This window comes from Rhodnius prolixus, unplaced genomic scaffold (genome assembly GCF_049639745.1).
Source record: "Rhodnius prolixus isolate KJV_2025 unplaced genomic scaffold, Rpr scaffold_40, whole genome shotgun sequence".
NCBI classification, from domain to species: domain Eukaryota; kingdom Metazoa; phylum Arthropoda; class Insecta; order Hemiptera; family Reduviidae; genus Rhodnius; species Rhodnius prolixus.
In genome coordinates, this window is record NW_027411620.1 from 422,921 (window position 1) to 443,017 (window position 20,097).

Sequence of the window (20,097 nt, forward strand, 5' to 3'; positions counted from 1 at the left end):
CCTCTACCGCCACCCCCGACCCCTAACTCTTCTAGATAGGGCATGTAGAGGGCAAATGAGCCGGTGAGAAATAAAAAATTATTTTTACCTGGTGTTTCGATCCGACGAATCTGGGCACCAAAAACCGACGCTTTACCATCCTTGACCATAGTGGTAGTCTTGTGTATGGATATGAAAGATGTGAATCTTATGTTTAAGCTGAAGTCGGTCCTCTGTGGTGGGGGATTCAAGTACTGGACCGGTGTTGAGATCCAGTTTTTAAATGTCAAGGTTACGACAGTGTTTGATCTCGCGGTAGCTAGTCTGTGGTGAGGGATTCAAGTACTGGGCCGGTGTTGAGATCCGGTTTTTAAATGTCAAGGTTGCGACAGTGTCTGTTGGCTCAGGGTTATTGCACCGGTGAATTCCTTTAGAGGGGGGTTGTCCTGGTAGTTACATGTCGCGGCAGGTGTGCGCACTGCTGGAATATGTTCGTGCATAGCAGGGTTAATGCACCGATGGTGTTGAGATCAAGTTTTTAAATGTCAAGGTAATGTAGGCGACAGTGGCTTTTGGCAGGGTTTTGCACCGGTTATAGTTTTGTTTACTCCAAAGTCTTAATTTCTTTACCAGCGTGTATAAATAGGATATATATTTATTTTTTATCTTAAAGAACCATATTTATTATGGTAACAAAAATTCATTAGCAATAAATTTGAATTGAATCTTACGGCTAAAATGTGGTGCGGCGGTAGTTATATAAGAAATCGGTGGTGGGGGATTATATATTCAGGTTTTTATTATATCTACCTTTAGTTACCAACATGTCTAAAAAAGAGTATGGACTTCAATTGTGCACCAATTTTGCCATCAACAATAGTAATAGTAAGAGAATCATTTCCGGTCTATCTGAAGATGATATTCCTATTGCTGCGTTGAAAGGACGGAAGGCAGAGGTGATTTAGATTAGCCAGGAGGATTGGCGTGTTTTCTATGACAAGCGTGGAATATGTGAAAATTTTTTCAAAAATAAAAGGGTGAGGAGGAGGAAATTAGAATGCAATATTCGACAATTTCTCTGGAGAAGAAGGGTGTGCATAAAGTGATAACATTTACGGCCAAACCTACATGGATGGATATATTTTTGAATTTAGAGCCTCCTAAAATATCTCTGTTAAGAAATGAATATTTTCAACTGTTGGCAATGTATAATTGTTTAAAAGATCAGTTTAATTATTTAAGTAGAATCTATAAGCCTTGTACGCTAGAATATAATCCAGAGGAGAATAAAGAGAATTAGAAATTCATGTGTTTTCATACGCCCTACTTAACCCCCCGTCAAGGACAAGGAAAGAAAAAAAAATATTGAAAAAAAAGATTATATTCTTAATCTCTTACATCTGTTTTTTTCTTCAACATTAAATACTTTACACATTTGAATTTATGAAATGAAAGTATTTGCGACCGTGCCCAAAATACTTTACATCCTTGACATTGCTTAATTTCTGGGTTCATCTTTGAACATTCCCTAATACGGTCTGCCAACGAACCAGTCCTGATAATGTGTGTGTAAATAATTGGGCATCTAGATACTAAAAGAGAAGTACAATTAAAAAAAAAAAAAACTCGTAAAAAAAAAAATTCTTACAGTTTAGGTGGTTCATGTTGTGGATGTTGTGACAAAACTGAACCGGAATTATTTAACCACTACATATATATATTAAATGTATAGGCTGTCATAAATTTCGTCCACAGAAGTGGTGGTGGTAGTGGCAGTAGTAACTTGTGTACTTTGCTTATACCATATTTTCTTGACAAGTCCATGTATGATATTATCTCGTTCATTACATTCAATATCGAATAAGGATAATGGATTGTTTAGAGTGCCAACGGAGGATTCTAGAAATTCATTGTATATATAGAAAAGATCATTTGCTTTAAAATATAAACAACCATCTATACCCTTAAAAGCGGTGGAAACGTTACGTGGTATACCGGGAAAAACATTTGATATATCTCCCACATAATCACCCTTCAAATCATCACATTCGTTTATTTCATTTACAAAAAAACTATCATATATGACATACGTTTTTCCCTTATTCGCATTAATTACTGCATTTACATTACCATCTCTTAGCAAAGAATGATAACTAGGTCGTGATTTTAAACATAATACCATATGATCTAAAAGGTAAATCTGACGTTTCGCGATTAAAACTATATCATTGTTAGGACGTTGGTAAATGGCAGAAACTTTGCCAAAATTTTTAGGTAGAAAATCTAACCATCTCATTGTGGATAATGGTCGTGTAAAGTCTCTAATATATCTTAAATTCTTCTGCAGAGATATACTCCATACTAATCGTTTGTAGAAGAAATAAATTCGTTTATATATTACCAGAAAATTGTCAGTTACATTTTTAAACTGACAAATATCGACTAGTAGCGGTTGAAAAGGAGGTATTGGTTTAGGCGTCGTCGTCGTCGTCGTCGTTATAGGTTTTATAACAGTCTTTTTCTTCTCTCCATACAACAACTGAATAGCATCAATTTCTGGAGTTTGAAGATCAATGTCGTCAATGTGTTTGATAAAATCTGGGAAATAATAGTATGGATACATTATGGAATTCTTATGCGATGTATGTTGTAAGCCTAAAGCATGTCCAATCTCATGAATCAAAACTGAGTATAAGGATAGCTCGTCATCAGTAGGTATCATCATGGCACCATTCCAATGTTCATTTTCATCTACATGTATTTCCACTTGTTTTCGATCTTCATAGGGAAATTCAGCGTGTGCTAAGACACCGCCAAGTCCATCAAAATCTTTAAAACAAAAATTCCATCCATTTGTAGTGCAAAGATGTTTCCTACTGGCAAAGAAAATTGTAATGTTTGGTTTATGTTGATCATGGTGAAAACCTATTCCAGAATGTTTTGACCAGAGAGAAAAGGCTTTCTCTCCTACTACAAAATATTTAACTGGATAAATTGTCCAAGTTAAATTTTGTCCACCCCATTTATGTTTACTACATAAAGGGGTGAAATTATCTTCAACACCACATCTAGATTTATTCAAAAACGTATTGTTTCTTCATTCTCCTGCCCATCTGCAGGTAGAGAGTGTATAATCTGGAATAGTTTTAAAGCGCTGCTGGCTGCTGATAAAGAACTATCACCTTGATTCAAATAACCATATATTTGTAGATAATTAATCATAGAATTGTTGTAGGATAATGCGTAAGGTAAACAAACCAGAATTAAGTACCTTATCATGTTCACCTTATGGAACGTAGTTTACAAATGAATGAGGAAACACTCAAGGATCAAAATAAATAGAAGACAATTAAGTGAGAAAAAAAATATATTTATTTAACCATAGAAAGTGTTTAATGCTTGCGAAATCTCATGATCTAACATAACAAATGCATGTATCAGGCCCCTCTTCACAATTTTCATTTGCCCAGACACAATTCGCGTAGTGACCCCCATCAGTTGTACTCCTTTGGCTATTTCCTCCAGGTCTTTAATGGCTGACTTAACTTTCACAAGTAAAGCAGCCTTATCGAAATCTCCAAGATTTACTTTGATATTGTCTAAATCCTGTCTGAATCGGCCATATAAGGGGTTTGAGATGATACTCTCCAGGTGTCCCATGATGATGTTAACTGTACGAAAGGTAACGAGAAAATGATGGTGAAAATCTAGTTTTAGTTGAGTAAATCCTTTGCATTTATCCAAGATGGTATGGGGAACCCCCACCATTTCACGTACACCTTATCATGTTTTCTATGCAATATCTTCTCCACAGGAAATACATCTTTGAATTTAGTTTTCTGTAATTCCTGCGAATAAAATTCTCCTAGAATAGGTTGTTTGGACATATCTTCTAAAAGATAAGTGTAAGGTATTGTCCTGTGAACAGCTACAACTTTAAATATTTCACCTGACCAATTTGGTGTAAAACCTCTGGAGAATACGGTTCTATTTTTGGAAACGCGAACATAATCTCCTTTCTTAAAACGTGGTTCACCTCTTTGCCTCCTCCTCTTCCTCGTCAATATTTCATGCGCGTTACTCTGATTCACTTCTGAAGGTTTCATTTTTATGGTACGGTGAACTGTATTGTTATACTTGTCTATTAGGCGAGATAAATGACCAATATATTTGTAACTACCTTGGAGGCTGAATAAACGATACATTAATCCTTTAAATGTTCTATTAAATCGTTCAACAATGGAACATTTAATTTTGCTATATGTACTGTAGTGATTAATTTGATATGACTTCATAAGCTGCTTGAAATGAGCATTTTAGAATTCCTTGCCATTATCTGTTTGAATATTCTGTGGAATGCGTCCACTAATGCTAAGAATATGTTCCAAAGCTTTTAGAATATCCTTTCCTCTTTTGGACTTTACCGGCTCTAACCAGGCAAACTTGGAAAAACAACCAATCACTGTCAATATATACTTGAAACCCTTATTTTCACGCGCGTAAGGCAGGAATTCGATGAGATCCATTTGCCATAGATCATCCAATCCTTTTACAATAGTTTGTCGTCTAGGATAATGCACTCGTAATGGTTTGTGAAATTCATCAATTATTTCCTCTTTGATGTTGGTCATTACGTTTCTAGAACTTTTTTCAACAGAAAGGCTGTAACAGGTGTATGCGGCGGCAATAGACTTATTCTATTATTCGTAACTTCAAATGTACGATTTACAAAGGTGGTTGTCGACTGTAGACAACTGGAGACTGATCGTAAACATTCAATAGGTATGATTTTGTGACCAGATCTTCTCTTTCATTCACTAATTTTGTAACATATACTCTCATATATTCCTCTAAATCAGTCAGTTTTACATAATAGTTTTGAAGGTGTCTCTTATTAACTGCGTCATAAAGTCCACCGGATCGTCTATTCCAGTGAGTCGTTTATGTTTAAAGTCAACGTACTCCTCCTCCTCCTCCTTCTTCCTATCAACGTGCAATGGACTCTGCGACCACGGTCTGCCAAATTTATCTATTGTAAACATGTGACCTGTGCAGGCAAAACTAATGACATTTCCGTAGTTTTAATAGATTATATTAGCTTCTATCAACTCCTCAATAATAGATTCTATTTTATTTTCATGTCCGCTATGACCTGCCAGTTTAGAGGCAAACAGAATCTATAATCTTGCGATTAACTCGTTTGGATCGTCCTAATATTCGTAGATACATTGACCTTCCCACATTCCCATACCTGTCTTTTTCTTCACCGATCTAAATTGATATGGCTTGGATGGAGGTGAAGCCTGTAGTAACAACCTATGCTCAGCTCCTCCTTCTCCTGGGTGGAAAAGAGGTCTAACTATATTTTTATACTTCCATCCTTTACTACCACTCATCTGTTTTTCCTCACTAAACTGTTGTTTATGAGGATTACTCAATTCTAGAATATTTTTATAAACTTGTAAATCGTTTTCCGTATATGATGTGGGTATTTTAAGGAATAATAACTGATATAAACCTGGTGTCCCCTCAAACAATTTATTTTTTATCACAAGATCTTTTCCATTTATGGTTAAAATTACATTCCCAATGACCATTCCACCGGTTGGTAATATGCGAATGACGTACCTATCATCTAAATCCGGCGCCGCCGCCGTATGAGCAGAAGTGATGGATTTATATAGGTATGGTTTAAGTAGAGGACCAATACTTTCCTCTCCTTTCAACTGTTGTAGCAATAGAGAATCATGTTTTAGAGGCGTTTCCTCCTCCTCCTCCTCTTTCTTAACAGGTTCCACTTTAACCATTGCCTCCTCCTACTTCTTCTTCTTTTTAACTAATTCTTAGTGCGGTGCACTAAGGTCGAAAACTGGTTTCCAACTTCTCCTGAGATAACTGCAAACCAAGTTTCATACTTTTAAATTTATTATGCAATATTTGAGAAGTTTGAATAAGTTGTTTAGTAAGTTTAGGGTCCATGACTGGTACTGATGAAGAGGTTGTTGCAATCACTCTATATATAGATAAATGTATCTAATCCTTTCCGAAATCTTCCCTTGTTTAGTTTACATCTCTTGTCTTATCAATGGCTACAAACCCGTGTGGCTCATCCCAACAGGCGTGACATATTTGTTTGAATTTTTCGATGGAATTATCTGGCGAACTTATATGATCGCTATAGACATGTCTTAAATTTAAATCATCCTGTTTGAATAGCATAATAAAATTGGCATTATCACGTATTAGATGTTTTGGTATTCGAGCATAACTCTGTGTCAAGTAGAAACAATCAATGGATCTGTGCCGACTCATACTGAAATACTGTCTAAAACTATGCTGCTGATCCATAGCAATGTCATCGAAAATAATAATGGAGTTTGTTTTAGCCTCTTCAGGCGTGGGCACCTGGTTAGTATCGTTTACTGTGGAAAACCCCACTTCTGGCACACGTTTACAAACCTCTTCCAAGTATAAATACTTTTCCTGTTGTAACGATCTGCTACATACGTAAATATTTTCAAATTTCAATCCATTTGGATGTAGAATTAAACAGGTGATTAGGTTGGTTTTAACCGAACCAGATGTTCCACAGATCAATGCTCTTATACTAATCGGCAAGAGGATACCATGACGACTGGCCAAGTTTTCAACATCAGGTAGTAGATTATAAATTGGTAATCGTTCACTTTGTTGCTCTAGTCGCATTACTAGCTCTATATATAAACGCTCACGTAGGAAACACTTCTATCATAATGAGAAAGAAAACCATCGGGAGAGGACTTATAAACTCAGTGATTGACAAGCTACCATTTGAAGCACTCATTCCCGGTTATAATTACTGTGGTCCCGGAACTAAACTTAAAAAGGGATTATCACGAGGTGGGCGAGAAAGCAGCAGCCTGGGCTGTTACAAATGTTATGAAAGCTAAAGTGAATTTGGGTGGTGGTAATGGGAAACGAAGTAAATGTGTTTCCGTTAAAGATGTGATAAATGCAGCTCGTATAACTTCACCGATAATGTCCATTAGTGATGGTTCAAAGAAAGCGCTGAGAAAGGCTAAACGTTACATTAAAAATAAAACTAAAATAAGGAAAATTCCAAGAGTGTTACCAGTGCCTAGAACCGGTGGTATTCTACCATTTTTAGTGCCTTTATTTGCAGGACTTTCTGCGCTAGGAAGTTTAGCTGGAGGCGCTACGGCAATAGCTAAAGCAGTCAAGAATACTCAAGAGGCGAGAGATCGTTTAGAGGAAATGAGAAGACATAATAGAAAAATGGAAGAGCAGCATGTTGGCAGTGGATTTTTTTCTCAAACCCTATAAAACTGGTTATGGTTTAGTCAAGAAAGCAGAATGACTACTTCCTACAAATATAGATTTATTAAAATTTGCCAAAGAGATTCCTCATTTTAGAGGAGTGTATATGCGCGACACCCTACCAAAGGATATTAAAGCGAATGAGTGCGCCATTGTGTATTTAGATTCAATTAGAAACAATGGTACTCATTGGATTGCGTATAGTAAAAAAGGTAATGAAATCACCTATTTTGATCCATTTGGAAATCTTAGACCTCCATTAGAGCTTTTACGCTATTTCAAAAACTGTAGAATTACCTACAATCGTCAGAGGTATCAGGAGTGGAATACGCCTTTTTGTGGACATTTATGTTTAAACGTTCTTTATAATAATGCCTAATCCGGTGTAGTGAGGTCAGTCATGTCGTTCACCTTCACGCTGTCTGGTACATCCAGTGTGCTTAGTAATGACATATTTCCTCCAATTAATCTATCATCAGAAGGTTACAGCATCGGTTTACTCAGCCTACAATCCTACAACTCTATACCGAATATAATTGAAGATGTAAACAATAAATTTCATTGTGGGGATGGTGGAGTGATTGAAATTCTCCCTTGGTGCGTACGAGATTGACGCTATTGCGGACTACCTAAAGAGAAACATTAAATCTCCAGATTTTATCAAAATCAGAGGTAATGTGAACACGTTAAAAGTTGAATTAATGTGTTCGCAACCGATTTATTTCAACAAGGAACATTCCATTGGTCCGCTACTCGGATTCACAAAACATAGAGTGTTGGAGAAGATGACGGTTCATCAGTCTGATGAACTAGTGAGAATACATAATGTAAATACGGTGGCAGTTAATTGTAATTTGTCCATAGGCTCCTATAGAAATGGAGAACCTGGACATACAATATATGAATTTTCTCCTACAGTTCCTCCAGGTTATAAGCTAGTACAAGAGCCCAGTCCGGTCATTTATTTCCTAGTCACTGGAGAGGGAATTGATAACAATATAGTGGATTTTCGTAAAGAAGTGATTACCATACGTTTAAATTTAAAACAGAATGGGCTTTGATTACCAAAAGAAAAAAAGTATAAAAAGCGGTAGCGTTAGGAGTAAACCATACTGTACTGCTACTCGCAGGACACAAATATCAAATTTCTTCTGGGAATAGGATTGGTGGTAAAGCCGCAATGGAAGAGATATTAAATGTGAATGATGAAGTAGTTTTCGACGATCGCATCACCGACTACCAATGGCATAATCATATGCCCATTAATAGTTCAATGAACAATTCTGATGAAATCATTATCTCCATTCAACAGCAGGACATATTCACCGTTCCTTCAAAGAGTTTTCTCTATATTCAAGGGCAGGTGAAAAAAGAAGCTGATCAACATGTTAAATTAGTGAGAAATGCCTTCTTGTTTTTCTTTGATGAAATCAAATATCAGTTGAAAGGAGTTTGATTGACCATGTCCATAACCCTGGAATTACCGCCACTCTTAAAGGTTATGTATCTTTTACCAGTGACAAGGTGGAAACATTGGAAATTGCAGGATGGAAACCTCCAAGTGTAGATGTAAATCTATCTGACGGAGAGGGAAATTTTGATTGCTGCATTCCAGTTGATACCGTCATGGGCTTCTTTGAAGATTACAATAGAATAATTCTACAGGGTAGACATGAACTTATTCTGCATAGAAGTAAAAGTGGTAATGACTCAATGCTTGCCGCTCATGCGACTACAAAGGCTAATATAGAGATCAAGTCTATCCAATGGAGGGTACCATATGTGAAAGTGTCTGATCAACAGAAATTAAAGTTTCTAAACGTTGTGAATAGGGGGAAGACCATTCCCATAGCATTTAGATCTTGGGACCTTATTGAATATCCAACCCTACCAGCATCTACTAAACATACATGGGCTTTGAAAACTAGTACAAATTTGGAAAAACCACGCTATGTTATTGTACGATTTCAAACAAACAGGAAACATAATTTCACTGCAGATCCTTCAATCTTTGATCAGTGCGACATTACAAATGTGAAACTATTTTTAAATTCGCAAGGATATCCCTATCGCGACCTAAATGTAAAGTATACCAAAAACTACTACAGTTCCATATATTACATTCAGGATTTCCAAAATAGTTACTATGGAAGAGAAAACAATCCTCTATTGTGCAAACATATGTTTAAGGATCTTGCACCCATTATTGTGATTGATTGTTCACGTCAATCGGAAGCCATTCGCTCATCCTCTATTGATATAAGAATTGAGATGGAATGTAGTGAGGCCTTCAAGGCCAACACCACAGCGTACGCATTAATTTTGCACGGCACACTAGTCGAATACTCCCCTCTACAAGGACTAGTCAGACGTATATAAAACCAGTTTTTTTTTTTTTTTTTTTTTTTTTGTGGGGTATGCTGGATATATAATGCGGCTGCTTCCAGAGAGAGAGAGTCAGTCAGTCAGTTCAGTTCACTTATAACAATGAACGGAGTAGTAATTGATTTCCAGGCTTTTCTGTTCAAGAAAAGTATATCGTCAAGGAGGTTACACTTATCGATCTCCTTAATTACACAGTACTTGCTCATTGGCTGCTCACGCCTCCTGAGGAAAACTTCGATGAAGGAAGAGGTTACCCCAACAAATGGCTGGAGAGCAATCTCTATGCCTTAGAATGGTCTAAAGGTGAAATCAGGTACGAGAAATTTAATTCTCTAATTCATGAGGCGACGCAAGATTACAAGGCCTTGTTCGGAAAAGGACCCGAAAAGTGTAAACACTTGGGGAATATCCTTGGAAGAGATGTCTTGGACCTGGGCGAATTTGGATGTCCTTCCTTACAGAAACTGCCAGGGGCCACATTGTTTGAAATATGCGAGGATATTCATTCCATTAGAACTCAGTATTGCTCGTTAAAGCAAGCAAAACAGTTGGCTTTTTGGATATCTGCAAATCTGGACAAGGTGAACTTGGAGCAAATGGATGCAAGAATTAAAATCTTCAGCGATTATGATGGTGAACTGGATGGAAATCTACTCGCCATCCACGGGTTCTACCACTACCGGAAAACAATTAGTTGCTTCTTTTGCGGTAGTGAAGTAAACATCAAGAGGGGGAGAAGGAGGATGTGCCTCTGCTGCAGCCATTCACAAAACTGCGAGGGGAAGAAGACCTGTTTATAATTTTTTTTTTTATGTAAATATTTTTTTAACATGTAAATATGTTTTTAAAATAAAAAATGATTATTTGAAAACTTGTCTTTTTTTTAAAGGAGGCGAAAGAAAAACACATTTTTTTAAAATATTTTATTTTACAAATAATTATGGTGATTACTTAGATGCCATATAACCTATGGCTAATGTTTGAACATTGCCTGCAAGGATCTCTCGTTTATCATCAAATGGTGATAAAGATACCTTGTTTATTTCACTAGTAATAATAATAATAATAATAATAATAGAGTTTATTTAAAGAAATGTTTCCATCTTACAATACAATAATATTTATGAACAAATAATAATTCTAAATTCAATAGAAAAATAAATAATAACTCTTTGAAGGCAATGGATTACATCCGTCTGTCGAGTTGCGATTACAAATTATTATGGTTTAAAACTGTAACTAAATGAGGAACATATAAACATCGGATAAAGTAAAAAATAAAAATAATATTAAAACAGAACAAAAATAGAAATGAAAACGACTTATCATCAGAGATAAAATTCATTAATAATCAATCTTCTATAAGAGATAGCTGATTTTAAATATTTGCATAAGTCACTCCAGTTTTCTGTACCATTCAAAAAACTGCATACCTCCTCAATCGAGAGAACTGTTTTATTTAAATAATGAAGCCTATATGGCGCCATTATGGGACAAACTCCTATAAAATGAATAACGGTTTCTATGTCATTTAGGTTACACAAAGTGCAGTTTTGGTCAGCTTCTGGATCAAAGGGCCTAAAATTTAAATTGAATGACTCTGATCTGGCTTTTATTATTAGGCGGGCATCTTCGACACTATAATTACAGAGGTATTCCCATTTATCGTAATCCAACCTCGGATAGATAACATGATGTTGTCCTTCTCTCGCCCTAGCTATATCATTCTCTCTCTCGTTCATCTTTAATATATCCAGAAAACTATTTAAATTACTTCTCCAGTTATCATAATTTTCTAGATTGAACGGGGATATTCCCAGTTGACGACACACGTTATCCCAATCCTTGAACCACAAGATTTTCTTAGCGATAATTTTCTTGGCTATTAGTTTGGGGAGCCTACCGTCTGGAAGTTGAAGTATTTTGAAAATATAACTTATGTGCTACTTCAATGTATACCAAAACATACTCGTCAAATTCGTTTCTAAACTGATTATATAATTAGCCGTATTCTTTGGTAACTTGAAAAGCTTTTTAACAAAAAACCGTTGCAACCTTTCAACTGTTTGATACTTTTTATAACCCCAAACCTGCGCCGCATAACACATTATCGAACGCGAGGTTGAATGAAAAACTTTTATCTTAGAATTCATTGGGACATTATAGTTATCAATTAATTTGGACCAAGTACAGTTCATGGCAAATTTAGATGCCTGAAGTTTTTCTTTCAGATGAGGTTCAAATGAGAGTGCAGGGGTAATAGTAACTCCTAAATAATTATATTTATTTACTATTTCAATATTATTTCCCTCGAAATTCCACTTTTCTTCATTAGAATATCTTCCTCCTTTATTTCTACAGACCATCATCTTAGACTTTTCAAGATTCACTCTTAGACCCCAACTTTGGCAATAGCTGCTTAATGCGTCTATCATACGTTGCATTGTTACAGGCTTATCTGCTATCAAAACAATATCATCGGCGTACAAAAGTACTCGAATATTTAACTCCCCAAGATAAATACCACCCCCAATGTCATCGTGAAGATCATTAAGGTAGATCGAGAATAAAATTGGGGACAATAAACAACCCTGTTTCACCCCTGATAAAGTTTTAAAGAATTCTGATATTCCCTGTTCGCCCCAGACTGCAGCTTTACTATCCTCATACATATGTTCAATAACTTTAATAAATTTACTTGACAGGCCCAGACTAGATAATTTATAAAACAATAGCTTTCTCGGTACGGAATCAAATGCAGCTTTGAAGTCGACGAAAAATAAGTAAATCTTCTTTACTTTATTTTCGACGAATTGCAATTGTATTAAGTTTATAACACTAAAAATATTGTCAATTGTTCCATACCCTGGTCTGAATCCCGCCTGAAATTCATTTAACACATTATAACTATCCAACCAAAGCCATAATCTGTTTAACAAAATTCCTGAAAACAATTTAGCTTCAATATCGATAAATGAGATACCCCTGTAATTGAATATTTGTTTCGTATCACCCTTTTTATGGAGAGGATATATTAGTGCTTCTTTAAAATTTTGCGGTACTCGACTGGTATCATAAATTCTATTAAATGCGTCGAGCATTTTCCCCAAAAAGTTGTCCGATGCATTCTTGAGGAACTCGTATGGTACTCGGTTTAATCCAGGAGCTTTGCCATTTTTTGCTTTACCTATAACCGCTAACAATTCATCAAAATTGAACTTATCATCTAAAATTGCGTCATAAACAAAAGGTTCTGCGTACATAATAGTAGGTACCTCAGGTACAGGATTATATAATTCTTCAAAGTAAGCTTTAAACTGATTAACATCTATACTGGTGTTGTAAAGAAATTTTTGTTTTTTAAGTAATTTGATTGAATTCCAAAATTGTTTCGGATTTTTCGCTTCTTTTATTTTTTCTATAGATAATTTATTAAAGTTTTCCTTTTTATTTTTACACAACAGCTTATAGTTTAGATTGCATTTTAAATAGATGTTTTTGATTACATTAGAATTAGTTTTTCTATAAAAATTTAATAGACGAAATGACCTTTTTCTCTCTTTATCACATTGCCAGTCATACCATTCTTGTTTTTTAGTTAAAGGTTTCCGAAATTTTTGCCGTGACGCTACAATGTTAACAATATTTATCAGAGAATTAATAATATCCTGAGCTTCATTTCCTAAATTTTTATATTTATTTAACTCGATGTCTAATTTTTCGCCATATTTTGGATCATCGCGCCATATTAACTTCGGCAAAAGTGGGAGAGTGGCGATATTGTTTAAATCAGAATGTATTAGATTTAGTGTTAAGACGATAGGGCAATGGTCAGAGTATGTTTCAGGAAGAACAACATAATCATTTATTATTGGCAAAATTGAAAAACTTACATTTCATAAATCTATTACCGAGGAACCAGATGCTCCTATGAATGTAAATTCTCCTTGTCGGTCTCCCTTTGATCTACCATTTAAGACCACCATATCATAATCGTCACAAAGCTCTAACCATTGTTTCCCTCTTGCATTTAAACAATTGTCTTTAGATATACGTACTTCCCTAATGTTGCTATTGTGATATACGAGGTTCGACGAAATAATTTGTTCGTCTGAAATTCTCACATTACAGTCCCCTATTACTATGAGCTTTCTACTGTTAACATCATTTAATAAACTATTTAATTGGTCAAAGTCGTTATTCCAGTGGTTTACATTAATATAAACAGGTATTAAAAGTATTTTAAAATTGTTTTGATTAATTTCCATTACAACATTATTGTTTACATAAATAAAATTACAGATATTAGAAACAAAACACGATTTTTTAAAACCAAAAACTGAGCCTCCCACAGCTCTACCAAATTTAGATTGACGTAATGCCGGTATACAATGAATTTTAAATTCTTTGAAGTAATGCTCAAATGAACCAATTTCACTTCTTTCCAAATGCGTTTCTAGTAACAAAATAATATCAAACTTATTTATAAACTCAAAAAACATAAACATATCTTTTTTATTTTTCAAACCTGCTATATTATACGATAAAATATTAAACTTAAAATTATCATTTTCACTACATAATTTTTTATTTTCCTCACGTCGTTTCCGCGGATGCTTGTTGTTGTTCTCCTTTTCACCTCGGCAGACAGTTTTTTCTCTTCTTGGCTTATTTAAAGGCCATTCACCCGCTTTTTGTTCGTATTGTCTTTCTGCTTCCTGAATTTCTTTAATACTATCTTCTAATTCTTTTTTAAACCCATTTCCCATAATTTGTTTAAGTACCACTGCACCATTGACTCCCGCACATTTTAAACCCTCTTCCAGATCCCAAACAAATCTTCTATCATTATATATGAAAAAGCTATCTCTCATTTTTATTTTAGCTTGACTTTCCACTTCTATTATTTTCCTTCTAAGTTGTAGCAGGCATCTCTTCTTCCTTTTAGTTCTATCCGATACATCTCTATGTATAATAATACCACTACCCTTCAATTTACTCGCATTCTTCAAAATATCGTAAGTTGTTTCTTCTCTAGTAAATTCAGCTACTATAATATTGTTTACATTTTTCTTCTTTATTTCAAAAGCTTTATTTATTTGCGCATTTTCAACTCCAAGTATTTCATGACAAATTTCACCAACTGTATCCACTGCGTTCCCATGCCTGGTTGTCACCACACCTCTGAATACTAAATTTCTTATTTTACTTTTGTTGATCAGATATTCAATAGTATCGTTCATTTTATTTTCTCTCTCCTTCATTTCTTGAATTTCCTTTTTTAATACTTGATTTTCCAAAACTAGTACATCTAATTTACTTTCTAGCGTTTTGAAATCTTCTTTGGAAGGCAATGACGACCTAAATAATTCAAATTTAGAGTCTAATAAAGTACTCATAGTTTCAACATTAAGTTCCATATTTCCCTTTTTTGTAAATTTTCTATTTTTTACCTTTTCAAGATGTAATTCTGGCGAACTTTTGGATCGTCTTCTTTTGGGTGTTGTACTTGAGTTTGGCGAGAAATAGTCCTCTAACTTACTGCCTTTTTTGCTCATCAAAAACAATAAAAAACTTTCTCATCCAGAGATATTCATAAATAACACGCGGAATACAAAAAATTTGGAATCATTAAAGTTGAAATAAATTAAACTGAAGTATATGAATTATACATCATGCAAAACAAATAGGGAGCTGATATAAATTATTCGTTTAATAATAATAATATTAATAATAAACTGAAAGTTCTCAATAAAGTTCAAACAGCAAAAGTGAAAGATATCTTCAAAACAATTGCTATAGAATATTTTGTTCCATACTTACATATTTTTGCCCATAACATAAATATCGTTCCCCACCTCTGTAGAAAGATTATACACCACTAGTAAATATTCTATCCCCACTCCACAAACTTCCTCTTGAATATTTCTCTAATTCTTAATAAATTAAATATAATATTCGCAAATACTTTAATTAAATCAATCTAACCAGTCGAAACAACTGAATTTTCTAAAAGTACACCTCTTATTAATATTGTTGGCCAATTTTTGAAAAAAACCTTCCACATTAAACCAGTGAAAAAAGCATTTAAATACGGAGCACAAATCAAGCGTGCGTACAGTTCAACTGCCAGATAACAACTCTTATGCACTAGTATGCACTACATGTTTCTTTGACTGTATTACACTCATCAAAGTTTTATGTTCATTTTTAGAGAACAAACAGTCTACATATTCTTGGAAACATATTGTCTTTTGCAAAGAACTACTTTTAATTCCTTTCACTTTTTTAATATTTTCCCCCCACTACATCGATGGAATATATTTTAGCTCTAAGCCCTACAAAACCTCTAATTATCTTACCCGCCAATTCATCTTTAAATGTCCCCATAACTTTTCTATTTTTGATGGAATAACAGGGATGGTTGGCGGGATAATCAGATGTGTCCATATAATCTAATAAACTTGTCATATCTTTATAAAAATCCTGGGTTTTTAGGAAACATGTGAAAGAGTCGGTATCGACATAGCAGAGTTTTAACCTCTCTATACCATATTTAGGTAACATTATGTTATAGTGATAATTATACATTACAGTTTTTGATAGGTCTAAAATGCTCATTCCCACATAAATTGGTTTGTTGAATACAATACACTTTTTAGCCATGTGAATTGCGACTAAGTTCTCGCCAATTATTGTACGATCAATGAAATCCGGGCTAGCTATTAAACGTTCAATTTTCCTCGCACTAGACACCAATTAAATGTTCACCCGTTTACGTATGTTTTCCATTATTTTACCAAAAATTGCATTATTCATCAATTTGAAAAAGTCTTTTTCAAAATCATTACTAGCCACCTTTCTAAGCTCGGCATTAAATTCCGCATACGGACTTAACCATTTAGATTGATTAAACTTTAGTATACGATTAATTTTCACCAATTTCAAACCATGCTCTAACGCTTGTTGTAGAGTAACGTAATGAATACAATACAATACAATATATTTATTGCTTATAAAGGTTACAAGACCCTTTAGCAAGGAGTTTGCGTTCGACATTTTTTTTTTTTTTAACAGAAAAATTTGTAAATTAAATGACACTTTACTATACAAGAAGAAAAAAACAGAAATAAGTACCTGTAACATTTAAAATTATAAAAAACAAAAATAAAAAGCCAAGCTACTGAGATACAAAATCTAAAATAAAACAAAGTAAACATGAATATAACTACAATATAACTATAAATATAACTGAAATGAAGACTTTAACAGATATTAAACAACCAAATAAATATTACTGGCCAAGGAAACCATGAGATACATATTATTATTCCAATTGAAATTCAACAAATTTATTCATTCTGTTCATTAACTAATAATATTAGCTATTCATTAATAATAAAAGAGCGCAACTTAAAAGCTCCGATAGTGTAGTAATATAAATCATTAATTTTCATCAAATTATCTATGGTAAGAAGTTCGGACAGTCCACAATTGGTACCCTCTATGTATTTATCTATGTAATGTTTTCTGAGCGAGCTGTAAATAGGACAATGCAAGTAGAAGTGATTCAAATCCTCTTCTTTCTTCATATTGCAGATTGTACATAAATTTAGATAATCCAGGTGGTATTTATTTCCTTTATGTAGAATATATAAATTACTATTGCCGGCTAATCTGATCTGTGCTATTTTTTTTTTTTTTTTTTTTTTTTTTTTTTTTTTTTTTTTTTTTTTTTTTGGCGCATCAACAGCTGAGGTCATTAGCGCCCGGAGCTTTTTCCAGTGCACTGCCGGCCTCCGGACAGTGTTCTCTCGTTACAGACAACACTGTCCATCACCGGACAGTGAGCTGTAAGAAGCTCCTAGGAAGAGAAAATCTAAGGGTCAGCTGCTGGATTCGAACCCGGGACCTCCGCGTGGGAGTCCAGTATGCTAACCTCATAGCTAATCCCTTCCCTATCTGTGCTATTGTTCTAATTTTATGGATTGAGTTTCTACAAGTTATGTAATTTTCACCTAAACCTAAAGTGCTAATTTTTCTGAAAACGGAACTAAAAGAAGAATTAATACACCTATCGATACTCAAACTGAGACAATGATTTTTTAGTGTTTCTAAAATAATATGCTTATTCTTAATCAGATCTGAATCACGTTCAATCTGAGTACTAACATCGATGCCAACAAGAGAAAACTGATTTGAGATTTGAGAGTACCAATTGTATTCCTCCGAACCACTTTTATTTTCATGCATCTGTTTCAGTCGCATAAGACAAATTTTTGGGTATCTAGAATCAGGCATTTTAAGGATAGTAGACAAATAGTTAATAATTCTTGAAAATATGTTAACAATTAATGGTACACTTCCAGTTTCTATCATTACGAGGTAATTAGGGGTATTGTACGGTAGTAGGAGGAGTCGTTTTAAGTACATGGTCAATACTTTCTCAACTTGTGGAAGGTACCTAAGTGACCAGATTTCTGAACCATACAATGCAGTTGCACCTACTATAGAATTGAATAATTTTAATTTTGAATCCCAGCTATTTGATTTACCAGATATTAGTATTTTATTGATAACAGAAGTTGCACTGAGACCTCTGTTTGTTAACTGCTTAGCAGCTATTGCGAATTTTCCGGTCGAACTGAATGGAATACCCAGGTATGTGAACTGGTTTACATACTCAATTACGCTTCCTTCATAATAGACGGGCAAGATTCTTTTCATTTTAGGAGAGCGTCGAAATACTATTATTTTTGTTTTATCAGCGTTCAACTCTAACGAATTGATTCTGCAATATTCTGAAACACAGTTCAATTTCTGATTTGCGTCACTTCGCGAATCTGCAAATAAAACTATATCGTCCGCGAAAGAGAGGCTGAGAATATCGATATTTTCTTCTATTTTTATTCCTGTTAGATCACGTGACCTTATAAAATTTTCAAAATCCGATATGAAAAGACAAAATAATAGTGGCGACAGAGATTCGCCCTGAAGCACGCCTTGGGTGACCTGTACTTTCCAGTCAGATATTTGGTTGTTTAATATTAGTTTTAAGTTTGCATGTTCGTAGAGATTACTCAACAGTCTAATTATTTTGGCGCTAACACCTAGTGAATATAATTTCTGCCATAGATAGTCATGTTTAATTGAGTCAAATGCTTTACGGAAGTCTATGAATATGGCATATAAGTAATTATGTTTTAGATGCGAATGAATACTTACAGTAGTGTTTAACACAAATAAGTTATCAATACAAGAGCGTCCCCGCCTGAAACCCGATTGCCCTTCTGGAAGTAGATTATTAGATTCCACCCAATTCATTAGTCTTGTAGCAATTAAAGAAGTGAATAACTTAGTCACCGTATTTATTAAGGAAATTCCCCTGTAATTTTCTGGGACATTTTTACAACCTTTTTTAAATAACAACAACATCAACGTGTCTGACCATTCCTCCGGAACAATTTCAGTGCTGTAAATTACATTGAACATGTTTAACAAATAATGTTCCCATTCCGGTGGTAGATTTTTATAAATTTCATAAGGGATGCCATCAGGGCCAGGGGTTTTGTTAATTTTACATTTATTTAAAACATATTGAAATTCTTCTGATGAAAAATCACCATCTAAATATGGATCAGTGACACTATAGAAATTGTTTTTTATAGGAATATTTGTCATATAAAAGGAAGATAGAACATTGTACCATGTGTCTACGCTAATTTCATTTGTTTGGCACATAGTTGGCCTTAATTTTCTTACTGTAAACCAAAATTGCTGAGAATTTTTAACATTTGCCAGATCATTAGTAATTTCGTTTTCAAATGATTTTTTCGCTTTGGTAATTTGAGCTCTGTACTTATTTCTAATTGTAATATATTCAAGCAAGGCTTCAGAGGAGTAATTTAATTTTCTACATTTCTTTAAAGATATTCGGGTTTCATACTTTAGTTTTTTGCAATCTTGATCAAACCATTTAGCGTTATAATTTACTCTAGACCGAGGTACAAAGTTTTTGGTTTGCCTCATATTGCAAGCCTCTACAGAACTATAAATGGTACTTACAATGTTATTATAGAGAAGTTCACTATTGTCACTATTATAATATATATTACGGTTTTCACTCATATATTTTTGGAACTCTTGCAACTGATACTGATTCCATTTAATTGATTTAATAATGTTACTTTTATTCGCACAGTACTCATCACTATTATCATTTCTATTTCTTTTACTACCACTATAATTGGCTATTTTATTGTACAGAATCATATGTAATTGGCAAGGTTTGTGGTCGTGTAAATTATAATTATCTAACAAATTCATATCATAAATGTAAGACAAAGATTCTATATTAATCCAAATTAGATCAACCGTACTTTTCCCGCCCAATGAAGAAATAAAGGAATAATTACC

At 34.2% G+C, this 20,097-nt stretch overlaps 1 protein-coding gene and 1 pseudogene across 1 annotated transcript; one reads left to right on the plus strand and one right to left on the minus strand.

The window, feature by feature from the left end:
- Window positions 1-3,692: 3,692 nt before the first annotated feature.
- Window positions 3,693-4,085, minus strand: LOC141457633 (uncharacterized). The gene has a single exon (XM_074134837.1). The coding sequence runs from the start codon at window positions 4,083-4,085 to the stop codon at window positions 3,693-3,695; it is 393 nt and encodes a 130-aa protein (XP_073990938.1).
- Window positions 4,086-8,476: 4,391 nt separating this feature from the next.
- On the plus strand, window positions 8,477-9,675 carry LOC141457619 (uncharacterized; annotated as a pseudogene).
- The last annotated feature ends 10,422 nt before the right edge of the window (window positions 9,676-20,097 follow it).